The 23,842-nt window shown below is 36.3% G+C and overlaps 1 protein-coding gene across 1 annotated transcript; it reads left to right on the top strand.

Annotated features, from left to right (window-relative positions):
- Positions 1–449: 449 nt before the first annotated feature.
- On the top strand, positions 450–21,129 carry MYBL1 (v-myb avian myeloblastosis viral oncogene homolog-like 1; the record flags this gene model as incomplete). The annotated part of the gene is made up of 16 exons (XM_009876194.1): positions 450–480; positions 3,011–3,109; positions 3,227–3,298; positions 6,232–6,324; positions 7,371–7,591; positions 9,527–9,710; positions 9,935–10,009; positions 11,470–11,574; positions 12,752–12,985; positions 13,301–13,669; positions 14,168–14,310; positions 14,697–14,811; positions 16,477–16,593; positions 16,680–16,784; positions 18,708–18,887; positions 20,659–21,129. Coding segments are annotated over 16 exons (2,272 nt in total), but the record flags the coding sequence as incomplete, so codon positions are not given.
- Between the last annotated feature and the right edge of the window lie 2,713 nt (positions 21,130–23,842).

Below are 23,842 nucleotides of genomic sequence, written 5' to 3'. Positions count from 1 at the left end.
TACATCTTTTGTATATGAAAATGGGTGTGTCTTTACTTTGTATTCAGAAGGTGGGTCTTGGAGAACTGTTTTATTGCTATAGTTATTCTTGTCCTAAATAGAAAATCAGTTTCTGAAATGTGATAAAGAAATGTAGAAGAAGGATTAGGCCTGAGAAAGGAAAGAATGCTCAGGGAGTAATACTAACGTGCGAATTACCTCTGGCATCTGAAGTCAGCCATGACTGAATACTTCTTGTGGAACTGGGGGTGGTTTCAATGTTACATAAATTAAAAATGCTTCTGCATTTACCTCTGATATGAAAAGAGTTAATAAACTAAGATTCTCTTTCTGCAAAACTGCAATTAAAACAAGAAAGCAATGCTTTGAGTTTCTAGTTGTGTGAGGAGCAAAGATCCACTACGAGGCTTTGCTTGCAAAGGCTAGCTGCTGGAGCTGTCTGTGCTTAGCTACGTGCAAGAGTCAGCTCAGAGAGAGGATGTTTCTTGTTACTCCTAATCTGCATTTTGTACTGTAAGAGACTTTCATCTGTGGTATTGCAAACAATAGTTTCATCTTTGCAAAGCTTTAGCTTGTATTGTCTCTTGTGGCTATGGAGTGCTTTGATGTTGTAATTGAGAATACAACTGGTTGTGGATGGCAGAGCAACGTTTGGTTAGAGATCAGTAGCCCTAGAGGAATACTGTGTAAGTGTGGGTTGCTGGTATCTCCTAAACTGAATCATTGTAGCTATGAGTTTGCATAAAGGTGATTTCAAGATCGTTAATCTATGTGTGGAGTAAGGAGAAAGTGTAATTATTTTGCACCAAGTGGAATTAAGTTTGATTTTGTTAAACTGCCCTTATTTTTTGCTTTTGGAGGCTTAGTTTTTCCTTTAAGGGTTCTCAACTTGGAATTGCAAAGACAGCTAGCACAGAACTCATGAAATGCTTACTTTATTGTTCCAGATTTCTTACTCAATGAAAATTGGTGACGACATTCCACTTTCTTGTAGTGTTTTAGCGCAGTTTAATAACCACAAAAGAATTGTCAAATGAACTACAACAGCCCCATGCATTTGAAGATCTTTTCTTTATAATCCAAAGCTTATACATGCACAGTTGAAACTACTAATTTATTTAATTTATAATTGACTTGTGCACTAGTCTAAACAAGTCCAGGCGCAGGGAGGGCTCTTAACCGCTGCTGCTAGTGGGGACCCCATAGTGTCAGTACTGGCACTCCTGTCCGTGTTGCTGCTGTCTATGTGGAGCCCTTCCTCTTTTTAAAATTCCCATGACTTTTCGTGTACCTGTTCTTCAGTATTTTGCTGTGCAGTGAGTGAGATTATGTTGACAAAGGGCTTAACCACGAGGCCAAATTTTAGTTAAAAGTAAACCATATGGCTTATTTGGTGTGAAACTGAATTATAGTACCAAGATAGGCTGCTTATAACACCAAGACAGACTCCTGAAGTTTGTCGAGAACCTGTGGATATTACACGTAGAGAAGAAGGTAGGAGGGAGAGAAGAGAAAACTCTTAGTTTCCTGTGAGTTTCAATCCTATTTTCTTAAGTCCTAAGCCACTTAATGCAAAACTCTTCACAGTCATTGTGCTTGCAAATTATTTTTTTTGTAAGTACTGTCCAGAACTTGCTGCTCCTCTTTTAGACAAGGTTACTGCTTTATATTTCACTGGCTCCACAAAGTTTTAATATATTTACATGTTACTAGCTATTTCTACTGCATCACAAAGCTAAGCAGGGCAAATCCAGATGTGGTGTAGCATGTAGAAGCAATGTTAAATACACCGGGCCTGTAAGAGCTGGGTCTGTACTGTCCTCTAATACTGCTTTCAAGCAAGTAGTGCTTTTCTTGAATGACCGTGTATTAGTCTCAAACATAGAGAACATGCTTGTAGGAAGTAACAAATACGCTTAAATAGTTGATCAGAATGCTGTGTGGGTGAATTGCATGTTCTGGAAAATAATGTAGACATCTGCCATCTAATCAGTTCTTAGGACATCAGCACAGGTTAATACCATTACCAGGAAAGGATTGTTTTAACTTTGATTGAAAAATGGAAGTAATTTTCAAGGCTGAGAACTAATAACTTTAGTTTTGAACATTAATTTATATTTATATTATGCTTTATGCTGATAATAAAATGGAGAAGAATTAAGATGCAGTGTGAAATAAACTGCTTTTAAGTAAACCTGTGTATTTGAGTGGGTGTCTCTTTGTGTCTTTGCTACAACTAATGCAGAGGAACTGCTCATTCTTTGTTGGGCCTAGGTTTTCACATGTGTTTGATTTTATGCTATCTGAGTCACATAAGTTGAAGTTATATTTCCATGAAACTTTCCTCCTGCTGCTTGTTGGCAAGGCTTTGTTTATCAAGGATGTGAACTGTTGTGTTTCTCCAGTAGATGGAGTGTAATCTACATGGAGTTACAGAGGTTACTGGTATCCTACCCCTCTTACTCCTAATTTAGAGGGTCAGTGCTGATACAGTGCTTATTTCTTGCTGGAATATTTCTGTCTGCAAAGATTTGCATCTGACTCCCATTACGTTGAGGCAACACTTCTGTTCAAGGCAGGAGGCCGCTTAAAATCTTAGGTTAATGTTACTTGGCACGAGTTATGGAGGTGGAACATGAATGTATTTTGCATACTAGCAAACTACTTTAACCTTATGAGCTCCTTTGTGTAAAATAAAGACTCATAAATACGTTACAAAAACATGATCTTAAACAATAGCCTTTGCTTCAAATTTAAGTCCTGACTTGGAATAAATTATCAGTCCCCATCCCAGTACATGACCTTGAAATCAAAATTAATTCTGTTCCTTTGATGTGGTGAATATAGGCCGCTGCTTGAGGCAGATCTTATGTTCATAGAACTTCTGTAGGTAATTTTAGAACAATATATACATATTGGAAAAAAGCTACAAGTAGTTAAAAAGTTATTCAGAGTTATTTTAAACTCTTATTTCTATCTTCTTCACTCTACTGTTGTACTCTGCAGTGAGGAAGATGATGACCTTCAATATGTGAATCATAATTATGAAATACCACAGCAAAAACTTTTGAAGAAGATATGTAACAAGGTGAAATGGACTCGTGACGAGGTAATACTTTTTTTAGCTCCTTCCTATATGATATTGATAGCGCATGAAATATGTTATTGTTTAGTATTGTATTGTGACAGCACATAATGTTTATTGGCTGAGGTTATTTCTTAACAGGATGAGAGGCTAAAGAAGCTGGTGGAACAAAATGGCACAGAGGATTGGGCTTTCATTGCTAGCCATCTACAAGTAAGTTCAATCTCTGTTTCAGTTAAGTTCTCTTTTAATATTTAGTTTGGCCACATGTCTGGTTTGGAAGTGAGGCAAAACAGAAATCGGAAATGCATAATGCTAAAAAATATTTTAAAGGATGATTGTAAACTGTACTTGAGATCTAGCTCAGACTTTACAAAACTTTATAATTTCAGACTGGGGCTCAAATGATGGTCTGAAATGATGAAGAATAATTGATGCCTTCTGTCCATGCTTGTTATTTGCTTTCATTCTGGAATATATTCCTGTTTCCTATTGGTTGCATCAATTGTGGTTACATGTACAGTTCACAGGTTGCTCCTGAAGAAGTTAGGAGAGTGGGTTAGATCTGAAAAAGTGCTTGAGAGGAGCAGAATCAATTTCTTGAACATCTTAGGCAAAGGAGGTGAGGGAGGTGTGTTGATAGGTTTTCGGGGTTTGTTTTTACAGTGATGCCTGCTTCCCCAACATATGTAAATCTTCCCACACAATGATATCCTCAGTTGCTATGAATGGAACCTTAGCAAGTTTCTTAGAAGTTTCCTACTGACACATAAAATTCCTTGTTCCAGTGGTCAGGTGGAATGAATAAAAGAGCTCTTGGTTCAAACATTAAATCACTCTCAGCTCTTTGATCTGTAGTAGTAGAAAATACCTACAATTAGAATGGATTATGTTTGTTTCTCTGCTCATTAAATATTGTAAAATGCTTACTATAAGAGCATGGCTAGAATCTAATGCTGAAATGCTAGCTAGAAGTTTTATTTCTAACATTTGAAAAGTGAATGCCAAAGTTATACCTCCCTGCCTTTGTGGTTCTTATAATATTGAGTGGGATGATACAGTTGCATTAAATTCTGATGTAACTAGGTAAAAATAGACTTGAATTTTATGTGCTGAACAACTGTAACTTTTCATGGTTCTTATAATATTTGTGCAACTGTGGTGCTTCTGTTTTCGTTTTTTTTTAAGGTGGCAAAATATAGATATTGGGGAACAAACTCAGCTTCTAAATTTAAGGATTGCATAAGCAAATCACTATTTCTTACATGTACCTTATCCCCTTACCAAAAAAAAAGTGAAATAAGGGAATGAAAGAGGAGAAGAAGATAATATCAAAAAGCTTTTTGTATTAAGCTGCTTAAAAATACAATGTTTGATACTGATCTGCAGCAGGAGTGTGGAGTTGCATTTACCAGACGTAACAATTTATTAGAAAGTTCTCCAGCTGAAAACAAATGCTTCTGGAGACAAAAAGTTATTGTTCAGCTGTACCCAAGTGAGACTGAAAAAGGGCTCCCCAGCTATTATAGGAAACATGCATAGAGGACCAGGTTGCCCATTATAGAACTGTTGGTGTTGGAAGGAACGCCTTGAGGTCATCTAGTCCAAGCCCCATGTTCAAACAAGGTAGCTAGAGCAGACCACCCAGGACTGCGTCCATTTGGGTTTTGAATATCTTCATGGACGGAGACTCCACAGCCTCTCTGGGTGATCTACTGCAGTGTTCTAATTACAGATCTGAACAATAGAGGCTGGCATAGTTAGCACGTACCTTGTTACTGATGGTCTTTTTGCTAGAAAAAACCAACCGTGTCTTGAGTTACTGGCATATAAACACACTCAGACTGTCATGTTTTCATTACCTGTACAGTATTTCACTATTGGGGTGGACACTAGTAAACCTTCCCTCTATCGTACTAAAAAAAATTAAGATGGCTTAAAGGTGACCCTCAAAAGAAGAAATGCAGCTTATATTCTCTTTCCATTTATTGTGTCTAAGGCAGTCCTGAAACAATTTTATTGTTTCATCTCATCATTTGTTTTGTTCTTTACCCCCAAGTATGTCATCATTTCAGAGATGTCTGGAAGGCCAGAAGTTCAACATTTTTTTTTTTCATTGAAAATGGGAACAGCTATCCTGTATTGAGTCTTTTAGAGCTTGTCTCCACCAGGAAATGATGATGTTTTGTAACGCTCTAGTGTGCTTTTAATCATACAGGGTCTACTTGTGATTAACTCAAAGGTACTGTGATCAATGTAATTTGAGATGTAACAGTGTTTGTGGTATATTTTTTCTGGTCTTGCAGATTGCTTCTTGTTTAACTTCATCTTAGCCTGGTAATGCCTTTACTTGGTAGACAAGCTCAGCACAGCTTTGGAATTTGTGCTTGCTATCCAGCAGCTTGCACTGAAGAGAGTAAATTGTTATGTTCTGCTGTTATAAAAGGTGTGCTGAGTCTGGGGCAGGCTCTTACCTGCATATTTCTAAGGATTGGACCAACTACCCTGAGAGTTCCAAACTTGCCCACAGACAATTTTTAGCAGCTTAAGTGAAAGCTCTTTCATAACTGGGAACAATATTTCAAAAGATCCTTAGTGAAGCTGCAGAAAAGCACCATCTGTCCTGAGCAGAAAAAGTAATGTTTAATTAGTATGTGTTAGCTAAACTTGATATAAATCTGTTTTCCTTAACACTATAGTAAAGAGCTGAGAATATATTAATTTGAGACTTAGGAAAAAGATCATTCTTTTATTTTAAAGAAAAGGTGTTACCTTTAAAAATATCTTCCCTTATGTAGGTAATAATGTCAAAAGCACGTCTATCAGATAAAGTTCAGAGATGGTTTTGAGTAATAAGGGCACAAATAATTTTAAGTTTTTCCTTAAAGAAGTTCTGAATTTGATTATCAAGTAAGAACATTGAAGTAATTAGATTAGACCTTGGTACAAGGCTGGTTTTTTTTTTTTGGAGAAGAGTTTTTAATAAGCAAATGGAAAAAGAAATAATAAGGGAGAATTTAACTATTATCTTTAGAACAAAGGTCTGAATAATTATTTTAATTTGAAGTAAGCTCATAATGCTGGCTAGCTAATATTTACGGGTTTATGTATTCAAGAGCTACACTGGTCTTCTAAAACTGTTTCAGAATCGTTCGGATTTTCAGTGTCAGCATCGATGGCAGAAGGTACTAAACCCAGAATTGATTAAAGGTCCCTGGACTAAAGAAGAAGATCAAAGGGTAAAAAAACCTAGTTGATACTGTACTCTTTTACTGGAATAAAATTGGCATATGACTGCTAAGAATGTGTACTTTTTCTTGTTTCATCCCCACAAGGATAATGTCTGGTGCATCTTCTGCCATAGATAATTACATTAGGCTGTGTGAGAAGGGAAAAAAAAAAAAAGGAGCTGCTCTTAAGTAGTTGGAATGCCTGGTCTGCTCAAGGGTTTCATTTCCCGTTACTCAGACTGCTAGCTGAGCTACTCTAGCTTACCAAGTAGAGGAGATCTCTTTACAGCACTAAAGATCAAAGGTCTCATTTGCATCTTCTGTTCCTCAAACGCAACAGACTTAAGGGGGCTGGGAATAAGGGAAATGATTCTACTGCTAAAGAAGCTAGCAATGTAGGTTGTACTCCTTTTCCTCACCTCTGTTAATCCACATTGCAGCTTTTTGCCTGCAAAACCTGGGCTGCCCTGTAGGGAGCTGCACATTTAGTTTCACATACCCTATTTCAAATATTCAAAAACCTGCTTATTCCCACTGTTCAAAAAACAATTTAAGATGTTTAAAACTACTATTTCTCAATTTATGAATAAGGTCTTCATAATTAATTTTACAGTTCTCATCAATCCTTTTCTTAAAAGCTTCTAATGTATAAAAACACGTAGAAACGGGATGGAGGTTGGGAAATGGATGTATGAGGTTTTTCTTGGATGTATGTTATTAAAAAAGTCAAACCAAGCATCTTTACCAGCTTTTTTTTGTTCTTTTCCACATGTCAGCTTATACAATGGGTGACAAAAAGGAAACTTCCAAATGAATTTCTTTATCAGTAAATATTTATGTTCTAAGCACAGTGAATTTGGACTTAGTAAGCATTTTTTTGATTTCTTGAAAAATAATTTTTAAAACCCCAAGTCATTGACTGCCTCTTTAGGCCTAGTGTTTTATCAAGTTGTCTATTATAATCTTGTTCTAAAATGTCAGTTTATCAGTGTTATTAGTCTTTGATTAGGAAAATCAGGTTTTTAAATTGTAATGTACTTTCATCTCTGTTCCAGGTTATTGAATTAGTTCAGAAGTATGGTCCAAAGCGCTGGTCTCTAATCGCAAAACACCTGAAAGGAAGAATAGGCAAACAATGCAGAGAGAGGTGGCATAACCATCTCAATCCTGAGGTAAAAAAGTCTTCGTGGACAGAAGAGGAGGACAGGATAATCTATGAAGCTCACAAGCGTTTGGGAAACCGATGGGCTGAAATAGCAAAACTTCTTCCTGGAAGGTGCTTTTCAAGTCTATTTATGTTAAATATTGGAATATAGAAAGTGATGATCATGCTACTCTTTCCAGTGTAATTTGTTAGTTAGCATCTGTTGAAACTTGCGTCACAACATCTTTTTCTTGATAGATGCTGTAATTTTTTAAGATGTCTTGCATTTGATTGTGTATTCTTAAAAAGCCATAAAATCAATAAAAAGACCACTGCAGATTCTTTCGGAAATCCTCCTGATGGCTTAGAAAAAAAACTGTAGTAGAGCTGAAGAGAGTAGCTGCAAGTATTAGAACAGTTTCAGGTGGAAGAGACCTTCAAGATCGAGTCCAACCTTTGTTCTATCGCTATCAACACCAGTAAACCATGTCCCTCAGCACAACATCTACCCTTCTATTAAACGTCTCCAGGCATGGCGACTCAACCACCTCCCTGGGCAGCCTGTTCCAATGCCTGACAGCCCTTTCAGTAAAGAAATTCTTCCCAATATCCAACCTGAATAGTGGAAGAATGCCTTACATCCTGTGACTTGATATCAAAATGTCTTCACTAAACTGGATTTGGGTGTGACTTTCTTTTTGCTTCTGATCAGAAATTCTTTTCTTGTTAAACAGGACACTCAAAAAAAAAATCTTACAGCCTTCAAAAATTCAGGCCTAGGAGTCATGCATTGCAAAGCTAGTAGGTTACCATGTAGTTTGTGAATTAAGAATGAATTGTATGCATTGTTCTCCTTTTGTTTGTTTCAACTGTGATTGCCAACTTATGCTTGTGGAAAACAAAGTTTTAGTGTGTAAAGGGCTTAATGAAATACTTTTTTTTTTTTTTTTAACCTGTACTGCTAATTGAAATTCACTGATAAGCTGTTCAGGAGGTGACTGTCTGGCTGTGCCTAAGGAATGTCAGCACAGTTGGTAGGATCAGTCTTTAGAAGTGTGTCTTTAAAATGTGACATTTTGATTAAGTACACAATCCATGCATCACAGAAAATCCTTTGGAGGAAGGGAAAGGCATTCATGGATTACATTGTATTAGAATTTGAGAGGGAAAATGAATTTGTAAGGACAGAGCTATTCCTAATTTACTAACTTCTCCAAAAATAAATCCAAGGTGAGACTCTTAGCTAAAGACTGGATCTTAGACCTAGAAGATTTGTAATCTAACACTAATGGGATGAAAGCATTCTTCCTGGAGTAAAGCTTAAATGAGGAATAGGGCTTAAAGGAATTTATTTTTATCTATCTATCTCTAAGTCTAGAAATAATATTGCTAGTACTTTAGATTGTAATGCACTCCTCCTCTACTCCTGTGTTAGCGCTTGTCTAGTGTTGAAAGTAATTTCAGCCTGTTTATCAAACTGCATGCATTTTCTTTGCAAGGAAAATGATAGTGGGTACTGATCTTTTGCCATGCTGCTTTTTCCCCATACAAGATCCAGGTCACAAAGAGGTAGCTTGTTCCACAAAGCTGCACATAAAATTCAGAGCTGGGAATGCAGGCTGTCATTTTTTTTAGAAGACATGTCTTCCAATGGCAAGTGTTAGCCGCGGTGCCTGGGTTGTGCTGTGGTACAACAGGGTGGTTGCCTCAGCTTCCTGTTCTGCTACGTTTGTAGCAGAGGGTAAATGTAATGACAGAGAACACTTGGTTGTTCCAAGTATCCACGTAAAAAGGTTATCACCCATGAAAATAGCCAGACCCAAAGTTTTTTGTTTGCTACCTTTAATTTCCTACAGACTTGAAGTTTAGTAGAAGGAAGTTTGGAAAAGCATAGCTTTCTAGTAATTATGCCCAAACGCTGCTGAATAATAGAACTTTTAGTCTAAGCTGCTGGAGCTTTCTGGATTCGTGGCCTTGAATTAGCCTGCTGTACAAACTATGTAATTCATGCCGTGTATTACACTTTGAGATATGGAAACCAGTCACTGTTGTACACTTTCATTTTAGGACTGATAATTCGATTAAAAATCACTGGAATTCAACAATGCGGAGAAAGGTGGAACAGGAAGGATATCTACAAGGTGGTATAACGACTGAGAGAGATAGTTCACCCAAACTTCAGCCCCAGCCTTCTCTGACTATGGAAGACTTGCACACTCAGAATCAGTTTTACATACCTGCTCAGACACATGTAAGTTTGAAATCCAGAATAATTAATATTTCCCAGTTTCAAAGAATTCGTTGGGTTTTGGAATGAGAAACATCTGAACGAATAAAGATCTGTTGAGTGTTTTTGTGATACTATAGTAACTTAGGATTTGTAAACCCTAGTAAATAGTGTATGTACAGTAAACTAGAGATAATTTTATACCATTATTTTCCTTAGTATTTGTAAAATGATTTATGTCTTTTTAGATTCCAGCATACCAGTACACCTCACCAGAAGGCAGCTGTCTGGGGCATGCTTCAGCTTCTTCCAACTTAGTTCAGGTAAAATGTTAAAAGCCATGGTAAATACAGAGAATGTGCTATGTAATATGATGTCAACTGAAGAGTTAAAAACCCCTGTAACTTCAAGAAGCCTTAAAGTCTTTATCATTCACCTAAATTTATGTAGGCATTTTTCTTATGTGGGCTTGCTAGCTTAGTTGGTGGTTCTGAGTAGGAAAGAAGGAGCTGTCTTTATAGATCCCCAAAACACAACTGTTGTGCTTTTTTTCTGACAGAAGTATGGCTTAAAACATAGTCTACTAGTTAAATCTTTAGGTTAAAATTATGATTTTTTAGTATTACTGAAATTCTGAGAAATTTAAAGACAAGATTTTGCTACTTTATATGTGTAATAAATATAATCCTCTCTGAAAGACTCAGTTCAGATTACTTACTGTGACTTATGTCTGTGCTTTTTTGTCCTCAATAGGCTTTGGTTTTTTCTGATAAACTTTTGTCAATCAGTTGAAGATGCTCTTTTGCAGCATTCTAAATGTTGAAGTATTGAAAAGCTAGACCAAAAATTTGAATATATTTATTTCCTTTTTCTTCTTCGGGCTCACTTAAAATATATCTGAAATTCCTCATGTATTTCAGACTGGATGTAGATCTTGGTTTATAATATGACTTCCTGGAAGAAATTTTGTGAATTGAAATCAGAAAAAAATACTTTGACATGGGAAATATATATATTAGTGCTAGATATGTTTCAAGGCATTCTGCAGAGCTCTGTACCTAACCTTAAGTTTCATTCTCTGATCTCAGTAGAAGAATGCAAATCACAACAAAGCCCCTTACGGCCTTTGGTCCTCTGGATTGCCCCATACAGGAAAGCAGAAGATGCTTTCTGTTCCTTGAAGTCCTTCTTAAAATGGGGAATATAACTAGTTTTGAGACTCATGGCATATATCCTCACTCACCTGTATTTATAGCAATGATAGAAAGTTTTAAGGAGATTAAAAACCAACCAACCAAACTCAATTATATAATTTTCTTTTCTGATAGTAGTGATAGAATTGTTTGTGTAGACAATCTTGTCAGCAAATGCTGGTTTGAAACACTTTCTTGCACACTGAGTGAGGATAAACAACTCAAAATTCTAGAAAACACACGAAAACACAAACACATCTACCAAGGTGCCAACATTGTTGCATCCATTAAAGATAAAACTGACTTTTTTGATGCTGTAGTGTACTGAGCATTTACAGGCCATATTAGAAACCTATTAAAATATTAGCTCATATACCACTTTAATATGAAATCCATCTCCTGGTAGCTGCTGAAGTTGTTTTGCTTGCGAGTGATTGTGGTATTACAAAATGTGATACAGCTTGAACAGCTCTGTTCCCCCTGTGTGTGGATTTCTATTAAAAGCATAGCTGTGTTGTAATGTAGAATCTTTATTGTGGAGGGGTGGCAGAGGTGGGAAATATTAATGGCTTTTTTCTTAAATTTTTCAGCAGTCATTTATTGATGATGATCCTGATAAAGAAAAGAAAATAAAGGAACTTGAATTGCTACTTATGTCAGCAGAGAATGAAATCAGAAGAAAACGAGTGTCTTCTGTAAGGGCTGTAAATTTCTGTAAATATTTGAATATGTAAAGAGATTAATCCTCAGCAATTTAGTAATGGATGTTTGGGTTTTTGTGGTGCTTTTTTTACCTGACCTTCTAAAATCAAACCTATGGATGTTGGGTCTATATATGAGAATTGAGTCTATATATTAGAATCAAGGCAAATTATTTTTAGTGAGGTTTTCTAAACTGTGAAAACAGCAGAAATATGACCTGCAATTTGGCAGTTGTTCCCATGACCCAGGACTTTAATCTTCAAGAAGTCGCACGTGTGTTGGTATCACTGCCATTCAGTTCTGTAGATCAGCAATGCTCATCATCCATTCAACACGAAAAGGTCAAAGATACATACATGGTTTATATTTTCATCAAACTGCTCTGTGCTTGCAATACTCAATACCAACATTTGGACATGACAAAGAGTATATAAATTTGCACTGTACAAAATTTACCTGTATTTCAGTGGAATAGGGGAAACTTGCAGATAAGTCACTTATTTCCTTAGGAAGAGGAAGCTGTGAACAACATCTGATATCTAAGCAACCCAACCATATTGATCACTAATTTAGATCACAGGTGAACTCCCAGTTTTACGTGGTGGAGCTATTGCTAGCACTCTCTTGAAGCAGTGTAACATTCTGCTTATCTAGTGGAACCTGCTTTGCTTCTAGATTTCCAATGAAAATTAAAATCCATTTCTTAGTACTAAGCAGTGTACTAAAATGTGATGACCATTTACAAGTAAACTATCAATGGAAAACCTGTGTTAAAAAAAAAAAAGGATCAAAGAAAGTATTTTACATCCTGGGAACAGGTTCTAATCTTAAAACGTCTCAGTGTTCTGGAGTGAAGAAGACTTCGTAGTATGCTGATGTCCAGGAACACAGGAAACTTGCATCAGAGATGCCTTCTAATACAAACCATAATTATCTAAATTATAAGCATGTATAAGATAAGAATCTTACACAATTTGAGAATATTTGGTATGTTAGTGTAAGGAAAAGACTAACTGCATTAATGCAAGCACATAATAAGTGTTTTAAAAACCAAAACCTGGTAGTTATGCTTTCCATATACTATTTTTCTTCCTCCCCCTGTGGTCATGTAATTGATTCTTTTTAGCTTCACAGTTGATTAGGATTAACATGGTTCTTCATTCTTTTTAGCAAACTGGAAACTTACCTTGTTGGTCTGGAAATTTTGTCATGGAAGACTGTGTGCCTGGTACACTAAATAGCTTTGGGGAACAAACAAGTGAATTCTACAACGTGGATGAAAACCATGTCACACCTGTTCAGCAAATTTCACCCCCTAAGCATTTGGCTGTGGAAGCAAATACAATGTTAGCACCTCTACAAACCATCCCAGAATTTGTAGACACACTAGATCTTATTGAATCTGTAAGTTCATATTCATTCTTAAAAAAATATTTATTTAGGAACGTCAATTTACACTATATGTGTAAAATACTCTTGAAATTACCTTGCACTGTGCTTGTCTGAAGTTTCACTCATATTGAGTGATTTATTTTACTGCCCATTTAAAAAGAATTGTGTTTTAAAATATTCAGTGGCTTAGGACTGTGTGAAAGATACAGGGAGAATAATTCAGTATAAGGCTTCTGTAGGGAGAGAGCTGTTAGATTTGCTTGGACATTGTGAAATAATCTTCGGTAAGCCTGCTACTGTTTGAGTGTTTTGTCCTTTGCTTCCTAGGATCCTGCAGCGTGGAGCGATGTCACCAGTTTTGAGCTTTCAGAGGCTGTTGCATCTCCTGTCAAGCCAGCTCCAGTTAAACTCATGCGGATTCAATACAACGAAGGGGCTCCCGAGTGCCAGTATAATGTCAGCGTTGTGCTTGATGGCAAAAAACACAGTAGCGTCAGTGGTGAGGAAGAAGCAGTTTTTCCAACAACCCTAAACTTAACTAAATTCAGCACTCCACCTGCTATCCTAAGAAAGAAAAAGAGATTGCGTGCTGGGCAATCACCAGTTAAAGAACTGAATGATGGCTTGTGTAATGATGCCATCAACGTTGCACTAAAGCATACACCAGTGAAAACACTACCATTTTCTCCATCGCAGGTGAGTTCATTTTTAAATTTGACTAAGCATGAAGACTGCACTGGATGGATTTTAAATTACAAGTACTTTCTTCCCTAGTCATATGTTGTAGCCTAAACAAATATGTTCAAAAACTTCTTAGAACATTTGCATAAGGGTAGATATAGGTTATTCAGCAATTTCTTTTTAATATATCCTCTGTTTTGAAGATTAACTGGCAGGGGAGAGGGGGTGGTGACTTACGTCTTAGCTCACACTTTGTCATGCAAATAATTGTTGATAGAGATCTATTGTCTCTGTGACCTAATTAAGCATTAGGCATTTTAAGGAGAAAATCAAGTTTTTTGGCAGTAAATATCACAAATGTCTTGGAGTCTAAGTCAAGAAGAGTTTATTGGAGTTGATCATTAACAGCCCTTCAGATATATACTCTTTTATTGCTCAATACAATGGTGAAGTTTTGTCCTTTAAGGTTGCTTAGTTGTTTGGTTTTTTTATTCCCCTCTCTCTTGTGCTTAGTTTTTCAACACATGCTCTGGAAATGAACAGTTTAACCTTGAAAATCCTGCTTTTACATCAACTCCAATCTGTGGGCAGAAAGTTCTTATTACGACACCTTTACACAAGGAAATGACACCTAAAGATCAAAAGGAAAATGTGGGGTAGGATTATTACATTAAACATCTGGTGGTGTTGCTCAAATAAGAACAAATATTTCTAAACATTGAGAAAGTAGTCTACCTGTGTGCATCCTGTGAACGAGTACCTGTGTACAAACAAACTGGCTTCCCATTTTTAACTTGAGAGAAAGTAACTTGTACTCAATTAAAATTTGTCCCATTCTAAAATAGTGAACAAAATCCAGTTAAAGTTTAATATATCTGGGGTAATGCTATAGTGATCTGAATACTTTCAGATTCATGGTGGTGCTATCTGTTGTGTAAAATTAAGGTATTTTAAAATGTTTCTTAGATTAATTTTATTACATTACTGCTGATAAAGTAAATTATTAAAATGCACATATGAACACTTTTCTACGTTTGAATAGTTTTAGAACTCCTACAATTAGAAGATCTCTCTTGAGTTCAACACCAAGGACGCCAACTCCTTTTAAAAATGCTTTGGCTGCTCAGGAAAAAAAGTATGGTCCCCTCAGACTTACGGTATGTGATGAGATTGTCTATTTTCTTCTTTGTTAAAGTCTAAACGGTCTCTTGTTTTGGAGGGATTGTAAGCCTCAGAATTTTCTAACAATGCTGCTGTTTCAGTGATGTACGTATTATCCTAGATAACTGCTAGAATGTGAATCAAGAATGTTTCAGATTTTGTATGTTAGACTAGTATCCTTCACTGTAGTACAGAGGCATTGTCCTCTTGAATGGTATTTGGTGCATACAGTCATTTGATCAGTAGTAATCTTAAACACGTTAGTTCCACATTTCTGAGTTGTTTAAAGTTGGTGTAGGCTTGCTAAAACTGTACCTCCTACAAGGTGGTAACATTATTGCCTGAGATTTTAATTGTAATACTTGAGCCTCCTGTTTTTTCAAGAGAAAAACTGTGGGTGAAGGGTGTGGGTCCTCCAACTGGATAATCTAGTAAGGGCAAACTGATACAGATGAATGTTATTTTGACTTTGTTATTTTAAGGAAGTTTCGCATTTTACTTAAAAAACTGCATAATCTTTGAATCCTCTGGACTATGTGAGTGCTGAGTTAATTTCTGATTTTGGTTCTACTACAGTCCTAGGACTGAAACTAGATGTGTACCATGGCATGCTAGTATTCTGAGAATTTTTTTCATAGGAAGATATTTGGAAGTGTTTTATCGTTCTTAGAGGCTTACTTGAGTGATGTATACAATTTTCTTCATCCCAAAATCTTAATTCATGATTCCTCTGATTCTTCTAGCTTTCACAGAAGGCTCTTTTTTTTTTTTTTTTGGCTGACTATGGCTAATGTTACTTTTTTGCTTGCTTCTTTGTTTGTTCCAAATGAATTCCATTTTTTGCTCTCTTTCTAGCCTAGCTAAGGTATGTTAATGCATAATAACTTTTGGAATTCAGTAGACACATGCTTTTCAAGTTCTGAAAAAATTCCGGCCAATATATATTGACTACTGCTTTTCTGCAAACACAGGAGGTAGCTCAGACTTTGCCACGGGGTTTGGCACCATCTGTGTTACCCTATAGATTCACAGTCTCTCACTATGCAAATGGAGTGGTTTGACATTCCGGTTTCTGTCCACTATTAACCTCCTGTTCAAAATCAAATTTTGAGGGCTTCAGGGAATTCTTCCCCTGTTGGTACACAAAGGAGCCATCTGTATGGCTTCTGTGAAATTTTGTACTGTACTATCAATGTCTTATTCAAGGATTTGCATTGAGGTTGATATAAATGCCTTTCCCAACAACAGTCATACTTTTACAGTACATTTTTTAGTGTGTTTGTATGTGTGTATGTATACATATATGCGTTTATGTATGAGTTCAGTATATATAAAATATTTTTATCCCTTTTGTCAGTGAATAGTCATTGCCAATAAATGCAAACGTCTTCTTTAAATGTTAACTTGCGTTTTATAAAGCGCTGTGTGCATGCATATGTTTTATCTGGCTAGAAATAATGTGGAGTAAAACGAATTAAAAAATCTACATAGCCCTGAAATGTTGATCTGTAGTTGTTAACTACAATAGTTTAAATCCTTTAATCTGTTGCTGTAGTTTGCAATAACTCTTACCTGGCCTTTGTTAGCTGGAAGTAGTATATGATAAAAACTAACAACTAATAGACTTCTTGTATTTTCTCCTCCAATTTTAATTAACTTAGTCACAACCACTTGCCTTCTTGGAGGAAGACATTAGGGAAGTTTTGAAAGAGGAAACTGGAACAGATATATTTCTCAAGGAGGAAGACGAAATGGTGTATAAAAACTGCAAGCAGGAGGTAACATCACAATAATAATTTCAAATAGGAGATAACTGCTTTTAAATAATATTTGACAGCTTTTCTCTGAAAAATGTTTATTGCAGCACAACTCTTCCAAAAAAGTCAGAAAATCACTGGTCCTAGATCCATGGGAAAAAGAAGAGGTTGGTGCCCAGCTCTTCACAGAAGATAATAATTTAGATGTACAGGTAAGTATTAAACTACTGGAGAGCATCACTGGCAGCAGTATCAACACAGAACTGAGTATCTTTCATTCTGTCAGCTAAAAGTGAAAATCACCTTCAGTCTGAAATACTATTTTAAGTACTTAAGCTCTGCTTGAACATTGGACTTGAATTCATACATGAATTCTTCCTTTCAGGCCTTCAGAGCTGGACTTGTAAAGTAATGTAGAACCTTTGCAGATCTGCTGCTCTAGTAAAGTTCCTTCCATGCTGGCTACCTCTGAACGTAGCACACATGGCACACTGAAGCTCTCTGTAATACACCAGGAAGACACTCCTGTGTTTTGCATGCTCGCAGTCTGGCAGACATGTTCTGAAGATACCTAATAGCATATTAGGCTGCATATTCTTCCTTTTCCCCCTTGATGTAGTGGGGCAGTACTTCAAGAAATATTGAGCATGCGGAAGATGAGATTTGCAGGCTTTCACCGCCTGAAGAAGTTTGAATACTTCTGCCTCAACAACCAAGACATCAAGAGTACAGGGCTGGAGCTGTTTTGATCGCTCATTCCTTTATAAAGTAACCCAGTATTTTTCCAGTTGGATGACTGAATAGATTAATCTTTAGCCTTGTAGTTTGTAGGAAAATTTTAATCTAGTTCTCAAATTTATACATGTGTTTAATTCTGAAAGAGTGACTCTTGATCAGGTATAAAGCTATATTCAGGAGGTAGGAGCTGAAGTCCTTAGAAAGAACAGGTGCTTAAGTCATCCCCCTTTCTGATCACTCTAGTTGTTTTTTCTGGATTTCCTGCGTTAATTCCTCGTAGCCTCTGCCAAGCTTCCGTGCCTGTGTGCTGAGTGTGCGATGCTGTGCCACCTAGTGGAAATTCCCCTCTTCCCCAAGAGCATCCCTGGCTTGCGGAAAACAGCATCGCTACAGCCATCCAAAACAGAAACAAAATGCCCAGCGTTCTCTTACTAATGTCTTGTTCTGACAGTTTGCATTGCGTGTCACTGGTCTTCAGGTTATTAAGCTAAAAGCAAGATGCGCTATGATGTCGTGGTATATTAAAGGCAGTGAACTAGGAAAAGTTGCTTTTTTTTCTCCTTTTTAATGAGGGATGCCAATGCGACAGGAACATTTGCTCTTAGCAAGAGAGATAGTGGTAGTACCTGATTTAAAAATGAAGAATGTACCACTTCTTAAGTAGGAATCCTGTGTCTGTGTGATGATAAGTTAGAAGTAAGGTCTGAGGGAGAATAAGTGTGTAAAGATGGTTTAACACAGTTTAAGAGGGTGTTTTGATAAGCTAACATGTACATGTGCCACTGTTACTCTTGTCTAATTTTGCTCTCTAAGATTACCTTGTACCTTTCTGCTTTGCTATAGTGAAGCTGGATTAATTTCTTTTTATTTCCATAAACATTATCTGCATATAAAACTCTTCTGGAATGATCAATCCAGCACTTATTTCAGTTCTTAAAGCAGTTCCTCACTCTGATACTGATGTGATCATCTTATTTTTTTGCTCCAGTCTCCTTGTGCTTACTTTCCCAAGGGTTGTACTAGAAGTGAATTGCAAGCTTTTTTCTTAAATATTGTTGTGTAGTTACCACTTTATTAAGTCTTGTTTTTAACAAAATGTAATCAGCTGTAGTGGGGCTTTATGTGAAAGAACCTGTCTACTCAATAATGCCTAGATCACACTAGCAGCTGCTTGTTTGACTGTGCTCAGTCTTGACTTTGAATCCCGGTACAGACCAGGCTAGTTCTTCATATACTGTTCATTGCTTTCTCTTTTCAGGTTCTTTCCTAGGATCTTTCTGATAGTGTTTGCTTTGCTTACATTTTGGCTTCTTTGATCACAGCAGTTGAACACTTTTTTTTTTTTAATTAAATACTAATTGTTATTCCTGTTCCCTACCCTCTTTTTTTGTCAATAGTCAGAAAATGCATATACCACATCTTTATTAATGATACCGTTATTGGAAATACATGACAACAGATGTAACCTGACATCAGAAAAACAGGATACAAATCCAGCAAACAAAGCAAATGCAATAATTAAGAAGAAACTGAATGCATGTGCTTCAAAAAATGTCAAAATGGAGAAAACTCTTCAGGTCTGGTTGCAAAGAATTCTTTTAGTTCTGTTAGCAGGTTAACAAAGAAATTTTCTGAGTTTCTATCTTGTACTAATGACTAGAATTGTTCTATTTGGTGATCTAGTTTTGGTCAGTGTTTCTATGATTCTTGTTTCTTCTAAGTTGGTCATTTGTCCACGCAGTGTTTATTCATGCCTAAATTCTTTAAATACAAACCTGATGTTTCACTGAGTGGCCTTTAAGATTTAAATGCAGGGGGGAAGATAAAGCAGGATAGACTAGACCTACAAAAGAGGTTTGCATGCTAAGTCTAGCAGGAATAAAACTTGATTGTGCAAACTACACTTCTGTGGCGCCTAACTTTCTCAAATTTGGCAGATGCTTACTGCATAATAAGCCCAGTTCATTAAGCAGAGTTCTTCCACAGGTTCTGCTTGGTAATTGTTCTTGTGCTGTGCCTGTTCTTTTATATCTCATACATCCATACTGTTAAAACTGTGGAATCTAGTTTTTCCTCTGTGTGTGTTTAGGGTTTAGGGAAAGATTTTCTTTGACCTGACTCAGTACCTATTCTGGTTTTAGCCACAGGGAGTTAATGGATAATGTTTTTGTGTCTTCTCAGAATATCTACAGCTCTGTATTAATTTATTTTTAAAAAATAATGCAGGGCATCTGGAGTCTGATCTTCCATGTCCTACTTAATTCCTTTAACTATGATGTATTTTTAAGTACAGAAACAACACTGTTACTTTCTGTTCCTTTCTTATGAGAAGGAAGAAGCCTCATTTAATTGTAATATTCCAAAAAAAGAATTAACTTCTGTGAATTGCAGCACAGGTGAATACATCTATCTGGCTCAGAACTATGCTCTTAAGAATACTTAAAAGGGGCACTTAGTCATACTGTACTCACAAATATTTTCATTGAACCATCTTTCTCTTTTTGCTCTTTCCCCTGAGAAATTCCCTCACAGCTTAGTGGCCTCTCTAGCCACGAGTCCCTTCCATGAATCAAGTCCTGCTAAATTTATAGAGAAACTCAAACGACTAATTTTCTCCGTGCATCAATGTGTGGAATTGATCCTTTGGATCAGTTGCTAACTCAGTCTAGAAGGGAGAGAATCTTACATTCTTCATTATGCTCCAACCTGCTAGTGTCAGCTCCAATTTAGAGCTGCTACAAATCAACTTGAGATTCAATAAGTTATTTCAACGTGCAGAGTTTTTTTCATGGATGAAGCAGAGCTAGTGGCTCAATTATTCTTCCAGTCATTATTTTTATTCCCTATTCCTTTGCCATTTCTAATACATTCCCAAAACCTCTGACGATTCTTCCACAGCTGCTGCTTTGGTTCAGTGAAGTCCTTCTTTTTCAGCTGCCAAACCATTTTGCCTGCCTTGGTGACTCCAGACAGCTGTCAATAATGTATTTTTCTGCCTGATGAACTTAGTGCATTTAAAGGGAAAGATATCTGAAGAGGAGATGACTTAATTAACTTCCCTTCTGTGCATCAATTGTTGAACTAGTCTCTTTTGAGGGGCATTTTTCATTTTGTGTGTTAGAACTTAAAACATAACACAGATGCACCGCTGGGGAGCTGGATTAAGGGGTGGGGGGGGAGCTGTGTCACAGCTTTTAGGTATTGTGTTGTAGAACGAAATCCTTCTCAGTAAAATGCGGTATTGCTAGACTTCGATAATTTATTATTACTCTGAGAGGTTGTACGGGAATTTTTCAAGTGCTTTAGTAAGTTAAAAGACTCTTTTCAACTGAATTTTGTTTTGTGCAGTCCATTTGCGAATGGGAAGCAGTTGTTTACGGAAAAACAGAAGACCAGCTTATCATGACTGAAAAAGCCAGAAGATATCTGAGCACATACATGGCTACCAACAGCACTTCAAGGGCTCTCATACTGTGATGGTCATTGCGACTGACAACCGTCGCTTTCCATTGAAACTGACACAATGTTGAAGGCGATTCCAGCACAGTACTTGGGAATTAAGTCTACTTTGAGAGGGTCTGCCAAGGGAAACCTTAAAGCTACCTTAAAGCCTCCTTTCTTCTTTTGACTGACCAAGAACAGACATGAAGCTCTCATATTCTCTACGAAGGGGTAGTACAAACCTCTCTGCAATGAATTTCTTAAATATTGAAAAGTAATATCCAAAAAGATGATAAAGAGTGGTAAAATACCTTGCGGTACCAACAGCATACACGTCTATTTTAGGTCTATTTTTCTATTTATTCTTTTGACTTGCATTGCTTTTATTCTGTTAGTGCATTTTCAACATAGAGTAGGTTTATAGGTTGTTACTGGTTTCCACATGAGCAACATATGTGACCGAATGTGCTTTTGCTTATGTAGCATTTTTCTAGTATATAAAGAAACACAATGGAAAGGAGTTTAAAGGAAGGATAGAAAGTTGCACTACTAATTTTTTTGGTATGCTGCAAAACAATGAAATTAACTACAGTGTTAAATATATTTATTTGCAAATGGTACTAGAAGTAGGCAGAGGGGGGTGAATTAGGTTTTAGTGTAAAGCATCAGTATTTTCTTCATAAATCTCAAAATGAGATGATTGTTGAATGTATTGTACAGTATGTAGGAAGAGGGAAAATTTTGTAAATTGGAAAGGAGTCTGTTTCTATAATTTATTTTCATTTTAAAGCTTAAATGTAGATATTTATATGTATGCAGGTTGTCTAGAAGCCAATGTTGTTTCCTGTTAAAACAGCTAAAATGAAAAAAGGACAAGTTTGATGTATGGAATAACAGAAGAATTACAGTGGTGAAGTGTACAAATCTATACTGTATGTTACATCTACATAAAGATTGCACTATAACCCTTAAATCATGTTGCTCTACAAAATAATTACAAGGTACACCTGTATTATACAGCAACTATTCCTGTACCTTGTTTTAATATATTTAGAAAGAAATGGTGGGGTCCTATATGTGACCCGGGAGTACTTTGTCCTACATAGGAACTAAAAACTAATGCATTTTAAATATTTATATTTAAAAAAAAAGAAAAAAAAAAAAACTTGGCACCTTGGATCTCAAAACAATTGTATCTGCACTTAAGTTTGACCATTATATACTTACTAAATGTTTGAAGAACAAAGAGAACATTGTTTTATTTATAAAAAGTCTTTGTCCTTATTTAAAGGTATACAGGTCACAACAGTTGCTTTAGTTGCCTATTTTAGGTATTTGCACTTGTTTTATGTCTTCTATTTTTTGTTTTGGAAGAATGGTTTGGTTTGCTTTCATTGTAGAGATTTTTATGTAGTTAATTTTGAGCAAGTTTTAATGGTGTGCTATCAACAAATACTGACAGGTAAATAGACTTGTACACTGTAGTTTTAGTTATTTATAATTCAAACACTCTTCCTCTCCACTCCTGGGGGTGCTGCTACAGATAGTGGCAGAATCGGCTTGCTGCTATGAGAGATGGAAAGAGCGAGCATCATATGCACTGTATGTAAAATTACAAAAAGGATGTCAGGTTCTCTAGTTAACTTTATGAGGTCAACCAGTACTATGCAGGGTGTGGAAAGTATTCCTATCACTTTGATATCAAAGATGGTAGAGAATAATTTATTAATGGAGAATTTTAACACGTGGTGAGTGGCACAAGGAAGGTAATGGGTTATTAAACTTTTTTAAACATCTCGAAGCTTATACAATCCTTATTTTTAGGAGCTTTTTGATATTAAATATTTGCCTGTCTATGATAGTAGTAGGCATGAACATTTTTAGCAGCTTTTATTCCACATCAAAAATTTTAAGAGGGGGATCCTATATAGGCAAGGAATCGGAAAATACCCATCATGCCAGGAGTACTCCTCACCAATGGAAATTGAGAGGAGGCAGTTGGAATTCTTGGCGGTACTAGATTGAGTTGTGCATTACCAGAATGGATGTAACAGCAACATTTAATGCTGGAGACAGCACTTAATTCACAAAAAAATGAAATGAGACATGAAGAGAGAATTAATATCTAGAATCTGGCTGATATATTTCAGTAGAAGTGGTATCACCAAAACTGCCTATACCAAGTTTAAGCATAGATTTATGGTAAGTAGTATTAATTTGTGTTGGTATTGGTTGGATCGTTTAGTTAACTCCTACTTTGTTGCTTTAGCAGGAAGGTTTTAATCTTTCATACGTCAGGCATCTTTTATTACTTTTTGAATGTTGTGTGCATTTGCATTTGTTTCAGTTTATAAGTAGATTGTACATGCAGCAGCCAAACTTGCATGAAACCTTAATACTCCATAAATACTCCATATTTTTGTTTTAAGGTTTGACATAATGTGCAACAAATGCCTTGTTTATCTTAGTTTTTGTTGTACTACAAACTTTTCTTTTGTGTAAGAGAATTTCACATACAATACAGACCATATTAATGTCAGAAATAAAGCATTTATGTACCAGGTTATTCTAAGTGCCTTTTATTTGAGAACTTAAAATACTTGGTGCTCATTAAAGCAACATGTATATATGTGTGCACATGAAACTGCAAGAAACGGTCCTTTTCTGGACTGGGCAGAGACAAGCAGCAATTGAGGGAATCCATGGTTTACACAGCAGCACGGAGTTGCTTGACAATACACGCTTCAACCCACCTGCTTGTAAGCCTACATGTATTTGGTTAACAGCTTGTTTTGTCTCTCAAAGTTTCAACACAGATATTTATGTATAGGAGACAACTTGTAGAATAGAGCTTTTTTACATTCCTTTATGTGCTAGAAGTGGTATTTTAGTATGTGTGCCTGGGTCTCAGGAGGTAAATGCAAGTGTAAGATGTGCAGTGTCATTTTTTTTTTCCCCCCCTCTAACTAGTACTCACAAATCTGTGTTAATCTGAAATAATGTTAGACTTTGACTAGAAACATGGGCATTCAATAGATAGCATCAACTGCTTTTCCAGGTTCTGTGACAAACTGTATTGGGTTGGCTCAGC

The sequence above is a fragment of the Apaloderma vittatum genome, unplaced genomic scaffold (genome assembly GCF_000703405.1).
Source record: "Apaloderma vittatum isolate BGI_N311 unplaced genomic scaffold, ASM70340v1 scaffold43679, whole genome shotgun sequence".
NCBI lineage: Eukaryota > Metazoa > Chordata > Aves > Trogoniformes > Trogonidae > Apaloderma > Apaloderma vittatum.
This window is presented reverse-complemented; position numbering and strand designations above follow the sequence as displayed.